This window comes from Gallinula chloropus (assembly GCF_964237585.1).
Source record: "Gallinula chloropus genome assembly, chromosome: Z".
Taxonomy (NCBI): Eukaryota; Metazoa; Chordata; class Aves; order Gruiformes; family Rallidae; genus Gallinula; species Gallinula chloropus.
The window spans coordinates 19,661,103-19,678,260 of record NC_140089.1 but is presented as its reverse complement, the minus strand read 5'-3'; the positions used below and the strand labels follow the sequence as shown (position 1 = coordinate 19,678,260).

Here is a 17,158-nt window from a genome sequence, read left to right as displayed (position 1 = left end):
GGAGCAATGTTTGGTGGACTACTCAGGTTAATGGATGTACAGCAGATGGGAATGGAGAAAGTTGGTACTGGAGATCCCTAAACCCGATGATTACAATCTCAAAAGGACACACTACCCACAATTGCCAAGAAGGGAGTGTAATCCTATAATAATTAGAGGATAGAGGTCATGGGGAAAGATCGATTAGGGTGATTCAGAAAAATGGTAGAAAAATTTGAACAGTTCAAACAAGAATAAGAGTGGAAAAGCACATGGAAACCTAGGACAGAGGTAGGAGGACTTTTAAGTGGTCCTACAATAGTAAAAGTAGTAAGAATTGAGATATTTTAAGTAGAAATGGAATATGGAGACATGAATGTCTGGGTGGAATGGATAAAATGCAACATGAAAAGTTTAAATAAGAGTGGTTGTTATACATGTGCCTCAGGTCAATTGAATCCACAAGTTGTTCCTTTTCCCCTAGGGTGGCCATGGACTGCACAGGAATGGGGTGCATTATTGCACTGAATCATATGGAAAGAACAGCCTGGGAGAATGATACCTGTGAAACACTTTCACTTCTGCTCCCAGCCTTGCTGAAGAAGGACACTCAGACACCCCCTGTCCTCACAGGTGTAGCTGGAAACCACACAGCGTAAGGCGGAGTGGCCACTCAACTCTGGGGGGAGTTCTCTGGATGTAAGAGAACGTTGAGTGTGACGAATGATAGATAAAGGTGGGAACTGTTCATCTGTAATGACTTGCGGTGGCACCGTGGAGGGAGAGCTCTGAGGGATGCTCTTCCATCCAACCGGAAAGGCACTGGCGCAGTAAAGCGCTGAGAACTCTGGCCACCGGGGTGCCACCTCGCCGGGACACCAGCCCCTGCAAGCACACGGCTGCGGCGGGTCCTTTCGGAGGACCTGTGGCGTTTCCAACGACGCCAGCGCCGGCCCTGCTGCGGTGGCCGCAGCACTTCAGCCCGTGCTTGCTCTCCCTGGAGCCAGGGGCGCTTCACACCCCGCGCCTGGAGCTCCTCGGGCCCGGCCCGCTGCCCCGCCCCTCGCCGCCCGCCCTGCCTGAGGCAGCCCCGCCTGGCGCAGCACCGCCCACGGCGCGCGGCGCCCCGCGCTCTCGCTCCCGCCCCTTCCGGCGCCTCACCCCACATCTGCACAATGACCGGCGGGAGGGGGGGCGCCCGCCCGGAAGTACCCGGGTTGGGCGGCACCGCTCTCCGGGAGCGCTTCCGGCTGGCTACGCGCTTCCCCCCCCCCCCCGCTCGGTTCCTCCGCCACGCCGGCGCTGCCGCCTCCCGCCCGGCCGCCCTCTCCCCCTCTTCCCTCGCTCCCGCCTCGTTCTGCATCCCTCCGTCGTCCATCTCGGCGCCCGACGATGCCGCTGCTGGGTTCCCGGGCGGGGCGGCTGCCGCTGTTGTTCCTGGTGGTGCTGGCGGCCTGCGCCGCGCAGGCCTCTGAGATCACCTTCGAGCTGCCCGACAACGCCAAGCAGTGCTTCTACGAGGAGATCGCCCAGGGCACCAAGTGCACCCTCGAGTTCCAGGTAGCTGGGCGGCCCAGGGCAGCCTCGCGGGGAGGCGCCGCCCCGGCGCTGGGCGGGCCGCGCTGCCGGAGCCGGGCCGCCATCCCGGAGCCCGACCCGCCGCCGGGAAGCTTGAGCTGGCGACGGAGCCGAGAGGCTCCATTCGCGCCTCGAGGTTCCCTCGCAGATGCGGCTTCACTGCTCAGCCCAGGAAATAGCTGCGTGCTGTGGTAGGCGCGGCGGGGAGGCGCGGGTTGAGCCCGTGGCTGAGGCGTGTAGAGCTGCCCCTGGGAACTGGCAGTGGCTTCTACCCTGTTCGCCGTGTCTCAGCGGCCCTTCTGACACAGCACAGAGAATACCTAAAGCTTCCTGGCCCAGCAAGGTGGCACAGAAGCAGTTTCTTTGCTGTTTGTGTGATGGCCACAATACAGCATGAGGAGCTAGTGCTTCTTATTTCAGAGTGTGAGATAAACAGGGAGCCACGTAGCAAGAAGTAGGAGAGCGATGGGATAGGTACACATCACTAACAGCGTGACCCAGGGGTAGAGCAAAACAGTAATCCTACAGAAAAATGTAAAATGCAGCAACTGATGGCATGCTGAAGCTGTGGTTGGCATGTGCACAGTGAGTGAGGGTGCACTGTTTTTCTTACTCTTCCCAGTTTCTGAGGGTTTGAATGTGCAGCTATCATGATGGAGCGTGCTTTGCAGCTTTGAGCAGCACCAAGCAAGCAGTCCTGACAGTTTTTGAGTATATCCTTTCGGCCTGCCACTTCAGGTGGTGAAGTCACTGACAGTATAGCAACAGCAAGAGAAAGAAATCATCCTTGCTGATGCGAGTCACGATGCTTCAGGGGGCTGTGTAATTTTATGGTCCAATTTGCTGAAGTCCTGTGGGATTTGGGGTTTTTTTGTTTCCTGTCTCCTGGCCTGCCTTTCTGTTTTGGGGAGTGTTGCTGCTAAATATTGGTCCTTGTTACTCTGTCCTGCGTGTTCTAGTTTGTTCTTAGATAAATCTTTTTTTCCTACCCAAATGTCTTATGTCTGTTAACTTTCACAAAGTCCTCTCTGTAGTGTACTTTCACACCTTGTTTTGAACTGAATACAGTTGGAGGTTTCTGTACAGATCAGCCTACTGTTGTCACTTCAGTGGTGATCAGGAGTAGCGCTGTGAAAAGTTGGGATTATGACAGCCTCCAGTAGCCTGAAGTTTGGGGTGTGTGTCCTTTGCCATTGTGAATTAAAGCTGAGGGGGGGCTCAAACAAGCTCTGTGGGAAGGAACCCTATGAGAATTTTAAAGCTCTGGCAAATCTTTACTGTGTATATATAAACTGGCCCTTTCAGGATATGTGATATAACTGAATGTGAGTGAATTCTGTATAACTGGTAAAAAGTACACCCTGTCAAATTTGACATCATCATTAAAAAATGAGCCATTGTTTAAGTATAGAAAACCTTACTCTGCTTTTTTCCTTCCAGCCAGGTAAGCATTTCTGTATGAGAATCTCAAGTAGATGCAAACATCCAGGGAGAGACACCCAGAGATTCAGAGCAGTGCATGTTTTGTCTGTCTTTCCTGTCATCATATTTTTTGGAAAAACTCTGAAGATATTGCTTACCAACTGATTAAAACTTCCTGTTCATGGAGCAGCTGCTCCTTCAATCTCTTGTTATTTCAGTTGTGCTATTAATATTACCTTTAATAACTTGATACCTAAATAGACTGGTGTAAGTTCGACTTACACTATGTGAACGGACGTGTGGAGCCTCAGATACTACAATGTTTCAGTGGTTTCTGCACATGTATGAAAGGGATTTGTCTTTAGAAATAAGTCTGTTCCTCCTTCAGCATTCTTTTATCTTAAAAGCATAAAATTTGGAGCAAGTATTAAGTGTAAAACTACTAGTAGCATAAGACCCATCAGAACGCTCGAGTTCTGAATAGCTGAGCTTCCAGTGAGGCTCTCTGGAGAGGTGGGATAGCTGCTCCATAGAGCAATATGCTGTAGACCAACAGTAATCAAAGCCTGGAAAAAACCTTGAGACAGTGGAGAAGTTTTGGGTCACTTGCAGAGGGAGGCAGCAGATATCCCCCAGAGTATTGCTGTGTTCACAAGCACATGTGAAGACAGGTTGAAATACTTGTTCTGCTGGTCGAATGCCATTCCTGCAGCAGCCGAAAGTGGCTTGTCCTAATAGGGTAGTTACACTCTTCTGGCCATACAGAAAGTAGCCATCTTGCTGCATGTCAGCAATCTCTGGCTAAATAAATTCCGTGGAGCATTTGTGGATACAGCAAATGGTTGATCTGTTACAGTGTTATCTTTGCTGCCCCATCATTTCATCTACAGCCTTTACTGTTGCATATTTATAACTAACTAAAATTGCTCTTGTGAGGGGTTTGAAAATACAGTTGACCTTGCACATACTGAGCATCTGCCAAAACAAAAAAAATTGCAGTACCACTTAAAAAATTGTACTTAGAAGAAATGTATCAATGCCTCATTTGTTAAAAAGAGAATTTCTTGGGTTTTACTTTCAGGTGATCACTGGAGGTCATTATGACGTTGACTGTCGGTTGGAGGATCCTGATGGCATCGTACTGTACAAAGAGATGAAGAAACAGTATGATAGCTTCACGTTTACTGCCTCCAGGAACGGGACATACAAGTTCTGCTTCAGCAACGAATTCTCCACCTTCACACACAAAACTGTGTACTTCGACTTCCAGGTTGGAGAAGATCCACCTCTGTTCCCTAGTGAGAACAGAGTAACTGCACTTACCCAGGTAAAACACTGTTGTGTTTGACAAGCTGTTAGGTGGAGGCATTATTTTTTATTTCGATGTCAGCTGCATTAGATATCTCTATCACATTTGAAGATCAATGGATTGGAGCTTTTAAAATAATCTGAATTACTACAAGTAAGATTTTTTTCTGAAGATAGAATTTATAGAGCAGAGCTGAGACGAAATCACCAAGTACTTAACAGAAAATTAAGGAAGTAACTTAAATCTTAAACTCTAGGGCACTATCTCTTTCTGTTTTGTGTGTGTATGTTACTGGCGCTTCCTTTTAATTCCATGATTCTGTGTCTCTTGATTTCACAAAGTATAAATGTAAATATTGGTGAATCAGGGTTTTAAAAATTTCCAAGCTTTGGAGAAACCTTGCTTTTATATTTAAAATGACAGGACATAAAAGCAAGGTTTCTCCAAAGCTTGGAAATTTTTAAAATGGAGAAGAAAATTCTAGCAAAATAAACAAATGAATGAAACCAGCTATATTTAACTGGCTTCTAGATATTTTTCCTTTATAAGACACTACAAAGTGTCAGAGCATTATTATCTGGATTTTAGAGTTTTGAATCACCTCTACCCAATCTAAATCCATCAAAACTTCCCTTGGAACACTTGCTTCTTCAATTCCCACTGGAGTTCATAGAGTATAATCATCTCCAAACCTGGATTTTAAACAACCATTAAAGAATGCTGGACATAGTGATCATTTTGCTAGTCTGGACTCAGTCATGTAAATATCATTTCCCAAATGCCAATCTCACTTGAACTTATCTCACTCCAGTCTGCAGTAGTTGAGATCTGTGATAAGTTTCTGTTGATTCAACTACAGCTCTTACCTTTTTCTTCTTGTCACTCTTCTGCTCTGCTTTATTTCATACTCTGATTCTTGTGTTAGTCTTCATTCCGTTCAGATCTGCTTTTCTCTTTCGCTGTCCCAGCATCAGTACAGGGATTTAGAGAGCACAGTTTATAACTGGGTTATAGCATACCCAGTGCAAATAAGGTATTTGGGAAGGGGAAAGTTAATTTTCGGAGCATAACACATGTTTAGATAAGACAGTTAAAAGGTAAATCCCCGAAATAAGAGTGACTGTGTTCAAATCCCTTGTGCAGACTAGGAGACCTCTATAATGTCATCAGTGATACCAATAGCAGAACTTAGTTTGGAAAACCTCTTCCTGAATTTGATTGAGAAGAATATCTTTAGGCTTGCTTGAGCACCTGTCATGAAAGTCAACTTGAAAAGATGGTCAGACACATATAGAAGTAACTGAGAGTGGTCCTATTGGGGTATTAAACATTTCCTTTTATGATAGGTTGTGCTGCTTGATCTTTAGGAAATAGTAATTTTAAGCTCTAAGTAGAAAAACAAACTCTTGACTAGAAATTAAGTATTGTGAAGATCTATTGATTAATCTTCTGGTGATTAAAACATGGTGGGGGTACTGACTTAATTACAGAAGATAAACTGAAAGTGCAAGAGTGTTACGTGAAAAATTATGTAGAGTTTGGAAAACTGGTAATACTTCCTCTTAAATGAAAAATTACCATGAGGTTGTGCAATTCTTTAAGTATGTTACATGTTTATGTTATGGACCATTCAGTAACTGAAAAGTAACAGAATTGTCCCTTCTCTAACCTTTTTTGTGCATGTGACTAACAGAAGAGCCTCTTTCTGAAAGAACATTTTGAGTTCAGTTAAGTAGACTTTTTAGGATGTTAGTACTACTCGAGTGAGAATTATGCAATGAAGAATGTCATACTTGTGAAACACAGAAGCATTTAATACATGCTGTGTGCATCTTAACGTTACAAGCAACTGTTTTTCTGGTATGTGTGGCATTAACAACTGGGAGATGACAGATATTTCTAATGCTGTAATGTGTTTCTGATGTTCATTTTGCCCCGAAATATATATGAATTTAAGATTTGTTTAGTCATTCTCAGAGCCTGTTGCTTTTTATTAATCTGCAGTTTTATGTGCTTCTCTATTTAATACCCTGTTGCATTCCTGTGTGTAGAGTTTGATCAGTGGAAGTTAAATTTTACTGCATTTGCTGTATTTCAGTCTGACAGTGCACTCAGTTAATCCTTAGCCTGCAAAGTGTGCATGAATCTTAGGCAGCAAATCACACAACTCAGAAAAAAAGCATTAAGGGGTTCTTCATTCACTGGTGTGTTATTTGTTCCCCTCTCTAGATGGAGTCTGCGTGCGTTTCAATTCATGAAGCTTTGAAGTCGGTCATCGATTATCAGACTCACTTCCGATTGAGGGAGGCTCAGGGCCGCAGCAGGGCGGAGGATTTAAACACCAGGGTGGCCTACTGGTCAATAGGGGAAGCAATCATCCTTCTTGTCGTTAGTATCGGGCAGGTGTTTCTCCTCAAAAGCTTCTTCTCCGATAAAAGAACCACGACAACCCGTGTTGGATCCTAACTGGTAGTGGTAATGCTTCAGGTCATTGTGTGCTACTCATCCGTAAAAATTACTGTTCTCCAATTAATTGCAGGTACAAAGGATCTGAATATATGCAATGTTCAAATGTGTATCCCTCATCCCTCAAAAAAAAACCCACAAAACAGACCCAAAACGTTATTAAAAGGAAAAATGATTTGAAATATTTTTAAAGTACTTTGTAACTTTTTTCCGATTCCTGTAGGAAATGTCTAGCAGTGACCAGCCTCTCTTTATTTCTAATTATTTTGATCCAAGCTAACTTTGATTTTTCCAGATTAGCCATCTGCAGTATAACACTTTATAATAACCCAACAGTCAAGTGTCTGATACAAGACATTTCTATGAAAATGTAATTTGATTTTAATTTTCAGGCCAAATATATTGGACAGAGAAAAGGCAAGTGTGATAAACCATAGTGTGCTGTTTTGATTTCTTTAAAAAAAAAAATGCAATTATACCCTTGCTTATTTGTAAAATAGTTGCAAGCATGGTGCAAATACTCCATCAGCCTGGTTAAGTGTTCACCTCCAAAACTTGATAAATGTTAACCTGAGTATGTTTTCTTGAACATACATTCATCCATATTAAAGTCAATGCATTTCCTGTTCTACAGCATTTGTTTTACTGAACAATCTAAGCTGAGACTACTCAGGAAATCCACTTTCTGTGTTCAGAAAAACCCCAAACTCCAAGTTTATTTAAAAATCATGCAATAAAATAGGGAATATTGCAGATTTCCCACTGAAACTATACGGTTTCTGTACTTACCTATGCTGCTGCTGCTTTTTGGATTTAAGACCAGAAGTAGCTTGGTTCCCTAGGCAGCACAGCACCAGCACTGGACGAGGTTGTGTTACATGTAAGGCACATGCAAAACTTTCTACTAAATTGTTTCACTATTAAGAGGCCAATTTGATACTGATACTGCATTGCACGAGTGCTGTAAATTTTACTTCCCTGTGTGTGGTGCACTGATACTTGATGGCCTTTGTGCATCTGATTGCCACTCTTTTTTGCTAGTGGTCAGGAAATGTTCTAAATATTTCAGGTTATCTTTTTTTGGTAGAGTTGTAGTTACATTGTTCCCACTGCTCATGTCTTTAGCAGCTTATGTACTGTAAAGTCTTGTTTTATTTGGATGTGGAAGGTAGTAAATACATGTACCTGCAGGTAGCTTGAATTGAGCTGGTCGTAATAAAGCTAAATTTCAAAAGGCTCTGGAGGAATAAGTAGACTGACCAATTATTAAGTACACACAAACTAAACTAAGCTGAAGGCATTTTGTCATATATGACTGGCTAATTCAAAAGATGCTTCTTAAGGTCTCAGCAAGCAGAGAAAGAATGCTAAACCCTTATTAATTGCCTGTATTTCTAGCAAAAATTTGAAATTATATATACAGGTGACACTTGAGCAGCCTGAAGAGTGATCTAAGATGACTTAAATCTTGTAATGGCTGAAAAAATAAACAGCAGTGCACCCATTCTCTGTTGTGAACTGAATGACTGCTGTTCTGGAAACTGAAGAAAAACATCAACCAGCTCAACAATTATTTCTAAGCTTAATGTACGTAAAATGCAGGACTATATATAGTGTTTTTCTATCCTGCACTGAATTTTAAATCCCATTTTGGGATGCAGCCTTCCCAGAAATGGACAGACTCACAAAGACCAGAAAACAAAAATAGTGCTGCTTTTGTATGATACAAATCTGTGCCTGCACACAATGTTTTTGATTGTACCTATACGCTTTATTCTTGTGTTTCAGCAACTGACTCAGTACTTTTTGTGCTGAATTGCACACAATAATGAAGCGAATGGTACACTTTGAGTGCAAGTTTTGGATAAAAACATAATAGTGTCTACTATTATCTTACGAAGTTTGAGTATCACTTGTGTAGCTTTAATCACAGCAAAATAATTTGGTTTTAGGATTGAAACATGTTGTGGCTTTTCCACTGAGTTGTTCTGTGTGCTCTCAAAATTGGTTAACAATGAGATAAATCAGGTAGTGGTCAGCCATCACATACATACAGGTGTCTATTCTTCAATAGTATTTGAATGTGGGAGGTGGGAATGTCCAGCTCAATATTACTCCCACTGTAGAAGTTCAGTGGATTTGAGTTTTGCATTGAAGTTAGATATTTGAACCAATCCTCTGGTATCCTGCTGCATAGTATGCAGCAATAGCTTAAAAATGCCTTTATTTTTGTGTTCTTAAAAACATGGCACAAGTACACGTGGTTAAACTTAGCTGTATATAGTTTTTAAAGTAAGTGACTGAATAGGATATAATAAAACACATGCTAACACGCAGTGGGTGAAGAAATGCATTGTGAACTTTGGTTAAAGCTGCATCTTTTAATATGAAAATAACAGCTTGATGAATGGCGTGAGATACAAGTAAACACTGCATTAAAGGGGATATTACTATGTTTCTAATTGCTAAATGCCCTAGGTTTCAGCTACTCTTTGGATGTTTCATGTTTACAGAACTTATTTTCATGTCCTGAAATGTCAGTTCTTGTTTTAGTTTGGGGAGCGGGGAAAGAAAGTTTAGTTTGAATAAGACAAAAAGCAGACCCTGTGAATATTGTATGGGAAAATAAAAATTAATATATGAATGTGGTCTCATTGTTTTGTTTGCCTGTGGTAGTGGGGAGCATTACTGTTCAGAAAAGTCTGAATCACGAGTTGAGTAGTCGACTTCTATTTTAACACATTGCAGTTAATCTGCCATCTGACACTTGATCATTACTTCTATTGCTGTACATCAGGAAGTGCACTGGTTCACTGCTCTCTTAATTAGCTGTGTTTTCAGGCCACGAGAATAACTTAAGCTTCAGCAGGATAGTGTGGTTATTGGCTCTGGGCCAGTGTGGGCAGTAAAATTAATAACTCTGTTCCTGTTGGGAGTAGAATTCAAAGTACTTGATTACAGGTGGCAGGAATGATTTGGGACCTCCTGCATCTCTCCACATTCATTTTGGAGACATGGGCTAATAGGATGAGCAAGACAGGTGAATCCAGTTAGTGATACCTAATGATGGAATATAAACTTCAAATATTACATACTGATGAGATATACTGTGTAGCTTCTTGCTGAATCTTAGCACATACCATTCCAGTTTAAAGAACCACATAGAATGGGTATCATTGCTTTGTGAGGGTGCCTTACGCAGTGGTTTCTTCTTTCCATTTGTGCTTTTCTTCTGTGTCAGTTGGTCTACACTCAAAACTTTCAGGAAGAATTTAAAAAAAAAGCTATTCTGGAAGTATGGATACATTCTTACCTTTCAGCAACATCGTACTGTGTCCTGGCTTCAGCTTGGGTAGAGGTAAGTTTTCTTCCCAGCAGCAGGCATGGTGCTGTGTTTTGGATCTGGGATGAGATAACACAGAGGTGTTCTGTTTGTCGCAATGCAATGGTTACACAAATTGAGGACCTCTTTGTCTTCTCATAGGAGGGAGGCTGGGGGAGCACAAGAAGCTGGGAGGGGGCCCAGACTGGCCAAAGGAATATTCCAGACCATATGATGTCATGCTCAGTATATTCTATGACTTGGAAAAAAGATGACTTGGGAGAGTGGTGGGGAACAGGTTGGGTACTGTGCTCAAGAGCAAGCTAGGCATTGGTGGTCAGCTGGTCATGCAATTGTGCTATGCATCACATATATTCTTTTTTCTTTATTTCCCCTTCCTTTACTGTCCTATGAAACTCATCATCTCAGCCCATGAATGCCTTTTTACCCCCATATTCTCCATCACACTGTGCAATGGAAGGGTGAATGAACATCCATGTGGTTGGTTTGGATCTTTGCTGGATTAAACCATGAGAGTCCTCTTGGTGCCCAGCGTGGGTCACAAAGGTTTGAGGTAACGTGGCGTATTGAAAGGCACAGACTCGGATTGTGGTGGATCAAAGACAACTTTAGTACAACTGAGCAAACTTTTATACCCTGTCATGGCTGAGGCAGCAGCCTCCTGTCAGAATGAATACTAGAACCACAACATTGCTATACAAGAGGTTGTCCCAGGGGCGTCTTTGCACCTTCCTTAACATGACAAAGCACAGCGTGCCACCTCCCTGCTAAAGGACAAATTCACATCTCTAAATGACCCTCTTTCCTGTGCTTTCTCTTGCTTTAAGCATAACTGTTCCTTTTCCAGGGCCACTTTTCAACTTCCCACATTTCTCCTTTCTGTATGTACGTTAAAAAAACTTGTTTCAAAGCCCTATGTATTAAACCTTGTATGCATCTTAACAAACACACATTGGGATGAAAACAAAACCAAACATTCTAATCCTACCTGCAACAGTTCATGCAGCCACTGACATCTCTGCAAAAAACCCCTCCATCACTTTGTCAGTACTTTTGTGAACTGACTCTTAATGCACACAATAAAGTCCATCAAAATCTTGACAACTGTGACATTGGTGCAGTGTTATCATCACGCAGGTTATAATGGTGGTGGCAACACAGGAGGCTTAATCCATCGTATTGGCACCCATCTTGGACGGGAACCTGTGGAAACACGAGCATACCCTCTGTCCCATGTTATTAGAGGGAAAGCTCCTTCCCTCAGATTTGTGGATTTTTTATAATCACTAAAGCTTTATTATTAATTTCGAAATGGGTTTGCAACTTAAAATGATGCTGTAGAGGAGGCCCATCTTCCATCCATCAGTAAACACAGTGTTAGCCATTAGTTGTGGGAGTAATAGCCAATTGTGAGGCAGGCAACAGTGAAAGTGAGTTTAAAGATTGTATTTTGCATCTTGGAAAATGAATACTTACCTGTCCTGTATAATCAGCTAACACACACTGAAAAACAAAAGACTGGTGAGTTAAAAAGGTCAATTGTTTTGTATCAAAAGGTAAATAAATCACATCTGGCTCTGTACTGTGTGAAGCCCACAAACACTCCCTCCACTTCTGAATGACCATGGCTATCATTTCAATAGCCGTGGTAACTGTCTTTCCAAAATTATGGGGTAGCAAAATCCATTCTAAAACAATTAAGGAATCTGTATCCTGTGGGAGAGCGAGGAATGCCCGTGACATGTTTTTCTCCCCACTGCTCTAAGAAACATCGGTGGTTTATGTGCTATACAATCTGGGCCATTACCTGGTTTGATAGTTTTTGGAACTCACAATTAATAACGCCGCCACTCCGTCACCCAAAGGCCTGTTCTTTCTGCTGAGGCGGCCTAGACCACCACGGCGCAACCAGCGGTGCCGGCGCACAGACGGCTGCAGCTCCTTAAGGCGGCCGCTGCGGGAGGTGACTGCTTGTCACAGCGCAGCCCCGCCCCGTGCGCCACTCGGGGTTTCCCGCCAAAGGCAACGGCTGGCCGTGTGTGACAGATTTGCATCGACACCGATTTGCCCAGTGCCGCCCTTTGTGGAAGCGCAGGCACACACCCAGCCCTCCACCTTGATCTACATTTGTCTTCGGTCAGTCTTTGTGGAAATGCCCGCGCTGAGCACAGGAACAACATGGCTGCGCTCGGACTGACGCTGCCGCGAACGCCTCTGCACGTAAAGACACCTCGTGCTGCCTCGAACCTATATCCACACACGCCGTGATCATGTCAGCAACACTGGGGTTTTTCAAGGGCCGCAAAACCTCTTGACAGTCCGAATTAGTATTTCCAATTGCGAGTTGTTTCAATATACAATCCCGAGCAGCCTCATTCTCAATTTGCTTCTGTAAAGCATCATTAAGTCTGTCCAAAAATTCTATAAACGGCTCCCTTGATTCCTGCTTTGTACAAACAAAAGATTGTCTTTGTCCTCTGGTGTCTGGGACGCTTGTAAGAGCTCGGAGCCAAGTTGATCTGCTGCAAGCCTTCGGGAGGGATTCTGGCTTGAGCTGCAGTTCTGCTATAATCACCTTCTCCCAGCAACAAATTCACATCAACAACCCGCAGAGGGTGATGCTGACCCAGCGCCTGATTTTCTGCAGCCTGCGACCTAGCAAGCCCTCTCATTTTTGGTTCCCACATACTGTATTGCATATCAGTCATAATAAGCCGAAACATGGTTTTAAAATCATATGTGGTAAAACCAGAACTATCACACAGAGACTGTATCAAACGGGTGGTATATGGAGCACCAAGTCCATGATCAGTTACCATATGCCTGAGGTCTTTTATAAGGTTGTAAGAAAGACCCTCCCATTATGGTACTCATTCAGGAGCATACAGATTACCTACTGGGAAGGCACCCAAAATGTCCACATCCCCCACTGCCTTCGGTTCCTTTCTTACAGCTGCCCATTTATTGTGTAAGTCTGGGGGATACAAGTCAGGCTCTTTTTTGAGATCTATCCACCCTGGATCAACTGGATCATCCAGCTCAGCATCAGAACCCTTCCCTTCTTATCAGACTTCACTCTAGTCATGATTTCACTCTCTTCTTCCCCCCCATTGTGGCACAGGGAGGGGCAGGGACTGGGAAAATGGGGGCTTTGGTCAGCTTTTTGCAAGCTGGTTTCCTTCTTGGCCAGGGGGGCATTCATTCCTCACACTCTCCCCCTGCTGCCCTGTGGGGTCCCACCCACAGGAGACAGTCCTTCAGGAACTTCTCCAACGTGAGTCCTTTCCCACAGGGCTTTAGCTCTTCACCAGCTGCCACAGCGTGGGTCATTGCTATGTGGGCAGTAATAAATCACAATGTCTCTCAGACCCAGACCTCCACGGGGTCATAAGCCTCCCCCCAGCAAACCTGTTCCAGCACAAATCTCTCTATCACTCATCTCTGTGTCTCTGTTTCTCTCCACAGGCTGCAAGTGCTGGCAGGGGCTTGCTCCAACATGGGTCACAGCACCTCCTGTGTGTCTCCACCTGCTCCAGCGTGGGGCCTCTCCACAGGCTGCAGGTGGGGTGTCAGCCTTTTCTATGGGCTGTGGGGGGACACCTGCTCCACCCAGCAAAGAGTGCAGCTGTCCAAGCCCTGGGCTGCCAGCATCTCCAGGAGAATACTGTGGGAGACCATGTCAAAGGCTTTGCTGAAGTCGAGGGAGACTATGTCAACAGCCCTTCCCTCATCCACCAGGTGGGTCACCTGGTCATAGAAGGAGATGATGTTGGCCAGGCAGGATTTGCCCTTCATGAACCTGTGCTGGCTGGGCCTGATCCCCTGATTGTCACATATTTGCCCTGTTATTGCCTGCAGGATGACTTGCTCCACTGAGGTCAGGCTAATAGGCCTGTAGTTCCCTGGATCTTCCTGACAACCTTTCTTATAGATGGGTGTCCCATTAGCAAGTCTCCAGTCATCTGGTACCTCTCCGGTTGACCATCACCACTGATAGAGGATGGAGAGTGGTTCAGCAATTATATCCACTAGCTTCCTCAGTACCCTCAGGTGGATCCCATCATGCCTCATGCACTTGTGACAGTTCAGGTGGAATAGTAAGTGCCAAAATTTGGAAGAAGTTAAACCCCCTTGAATTCCAACCAAATCTCAGATTATACTGGGCAGCTGGGTGCAGCTGAGCTTAACTCCTGAGTGATGCCCAATTATATTTCACATCAAATACACAAACAATATTACAACAATCGTTTAATTCTTTCACTTCACTCATCTCCAGCTGCACCCCACACAGGATAACAGAACCATGGATTAAAGCTCCACACTCGCTTCGTCCATAATTGCACGTCTCTTTCACTCGTATTTATACACAATTCCAACATACAACTTTCAAATATAAACCCAGAAAATTCAATACACCATTTATCCAATACTTTAGTTCAATATACTTAGAACTCAAATTTTAAGTAAGGTACCTTATTTCCTTTATGTGGGCCTGCTTTTTATACCCTTTTACCTTTTCCTCTGCTGCCAACCCTGTGATCCCTTTACATTCGCCTTATGGGCAGCACCTCAGCTCCCTTGCTACTTGGGACTGTGTCCAGATCTGGGGCCCGCAATACAAGAAGGATGTGGAACTGTTGGAGAGGGTTCAGAGGAGGCCACAAAGATGATTAGAGGGCTGGAGCACCTGCCCTACGAAGAGAGGCTGGGGGAGCTGGGCTTGTTCAGCCTGGAGAAGAGAAGGCTGCAGGGGGACCTCAATGCAGCCTTCCAGTACCTGAAAGGAACATACAAACAGGAGGGGAATCAACTTTTTAAAAGGGTAGACACTGGCAGGACAAGGGGGAATGGACTAAAGCTAAAGGAAGGAAGGTTTAGATTAGATATTAAAGGGAATTTTTTTACAGAGAGAGTGGTGAGGTGCTGGAATAGGCTGCCCAGAGAGGTGGTGGATGCCCTGTCCCTGGAGATGTTCAAGGCCAGGTTAGATGGTGTTGCGATGAGAGGGAAGAATGCTGCCAATCAATGTGATTGACAGAGCACTTCAACTTTATTGCAAGCACACACTTCCTTTTATATTATTCCTACCACGTATATTTTATATATATAAATATATATAATATAAATATATATATATTTATATATATGAAGCGCCTATCACCGTATCGATAAACATTCTTTGGAACCACTCTGATGGCGGAGGTAAGGACAGGAGTCAGCCTGTCACTACTTCAGCGCAGCTGCTTCCAAATGATATAAAACCAACAAACACCTCCCCCCCCCCCCCCAAAAAAAAAAAAAAAAAAAAGCCACAAGATTTTGCTGTCAGCTTGCTGGGCTGGTGTTTAATACTGCTACTCCATCAGGGTTGGAGGGAGACCTATTGTGAGTGGCAACAGTTTGCACTGGCTTCTCCAGCTGAGCTGCAGAGCAGCACGGGTGTCTCAGAAGGGCAGTGGGACGCGGAGGCTCAGACCTGTTATCAGCTGAAACGTCTCGGCAGCAGGGAGCTCCTGTCAGGAGAGAATACCTGTCATATGCTAATTGGCTCTTACCTAAAAGTTACATTTACAATAGTCCACCCATCCTGCAGCCTGGGAATCATGTCTCTTTCTCAGCCCCAGGAACACTGAATCCTTATCACACCTCCTGCTCCCACATCTTGTGGCCATGCTGTATGACACACAAAAATACACTGACCGATCCTTGACCCTTCTGTTCTCACCAGGACAGCGTGGGGCCCAGTCTTACTAAACTACACAGGCGACTGCTTGGACACCTGCTCCATAGGCTCATGGCCTTGCTTCTCAAGCCATTCTGCAACAGGATGGGGCTCTGGGCAACCTTGTGTAGATCCAGGCCTGAGGTTGGTGGCCCTGCCTATGGCAGGGGGGTTGGAGCTCTATGATCCTTGGGGTCCCTTCCAACCCATGCCATTCTATGATTCTATGATTGGGAATTCCCTGCCCAACTATGCAGAACTTTCACTGTCTGACTGGCAGGCTCCTTGGCCTCACCTAGGCCTAACCAAACCTGTGCTCCAACTTACAGGTAAGTTCAGCAGGCATGCTCCCCAATTCTGAAAGATGTACCTTACCTTTCCAGGGAGCATTGTGAGGAGCTGTAATGGTCATAGGCGATAGCTCTCCCCAAGAGTCCCTCAGTGCCGGCTGGAGTTCCATCAGCACCCAGTCCCATCCAGTCTCACTCGCAAGATCCCATCTGGGTCGCCAAAACTGCTAGAGGTCTCAATCATGAAGAACTTATCTACACAAAGCAGATAAGCAGGCACTTCTCTATTTAAGCACTGGGGAACACAGAGGATAGCTCCACCAAAGACGTGTTCTGGAGTTAGTTACAAATCACATGATATTTATACATTTTTTTCAACAGATTCATTGCTTAAAATTGCATGGAATGCTTGTTTCTTAATTTGTCCTTTGCCATGATTGGCTTTTTATTGATTCACTTTATCTACATGCTTATTCCTCAAAAATCATTGGTTAACTTTAATGATTGTTTTAAATACAAAGAGGAGAGGGTGATGATTAGCATATTCATGTTATTTCCTAGAAATCGTTATCACATGCATATGTCCTAATGCACATGTAGTTGTGTTGAGTGGAGGTCCTCTGGTGATTGATAGTCTTCCTCACTGTGTCCACTGATTGAACCCTATTCTTGTGCATGATCATCTCATCATCTCACCTCATCTTATCTCATCTTTCTAGTAATTCTGCAGATCCCAACCATTCTTACTGGAGACAGGCACCCCCTGTACTTGGTACATACTCTCACCAAAGTACAGAACTCTCAGCATACCCCATCCTGCCCTAGCATAGTTGCTATAATTTTCTAAAACCAAAACTATTTTGTAGAGCAACCATAACACTTCTAAGCCTTTCTGTTCTATCTTTCAGCCTTTCAAGCTCATCTTGCAGCTGTGCCACTTGGCCAAGAAGGTCACCTACCTGCTCACACTGCACACATCTGTACTCACAGCTGGCCCCTGCTACCAGTGAGAGGCTTTGGCATTCCCTGTGACCTGCACAGCCACATCC

General features: G+C 44.3%; 1 protein-coding gene across 1 annotated transcript; it reads left to right on the top strand.

Annotated features, from left to right (window-relative positions):
- Positions 1-1,253: 1,253 nt before the first annotated feature.
- On the top strand, positions 1,254-7,078 carry TMED7 (transmembrane p24 trafficking protein 7). The gene is made up of 3 exons (XM_084278998.1): positions 1,254-1,539; positions 4,061-4,306; positions 6,518-7,078. The coding sequence occupies exons 1-3, from the start codon at positions 1,372-1,374 to the stop codon at positions 6,752-6,754; spliced, it is 651 nt and encodes a 216-aa protein (XP_084135124.1). The 5' UTR covers positions 1,254-1,371; the 3' UTR covers positions 6,755-7,078.
- The last annotated feature ends 10,080 nt before the right edge of the window (positions 7,079-17,158 follow it).

What these genes read in the sequence shown, in the direction of transcription:
- TMED7 (XM_084278998.1), top strand. Translation starts at nt 1,372, where the DNA reads ATGCCGCTGCTGGGTTCCCGGGCGGGGCGGCTGCCGCTGTTGTTCCTG. An exon ending in AGTGCACCCTCGAGTTCCAG is followed by an intron (nt 1,540 to 4,060) that starts GTAGCTGGGCGG and finishes TTTTACTTTCAG; the next exon opens with GTGATCACTGGAGGTCATTA. An exon ending in GAGTAACTGCACTTACCCAG is followed by an intron (nt 4,307 to 6,517) that starts GTAAAACACTGT and finishes TCCCCTCTCTAG; the next exon opens with ATGGAGTCTGCGTGCGTTTC.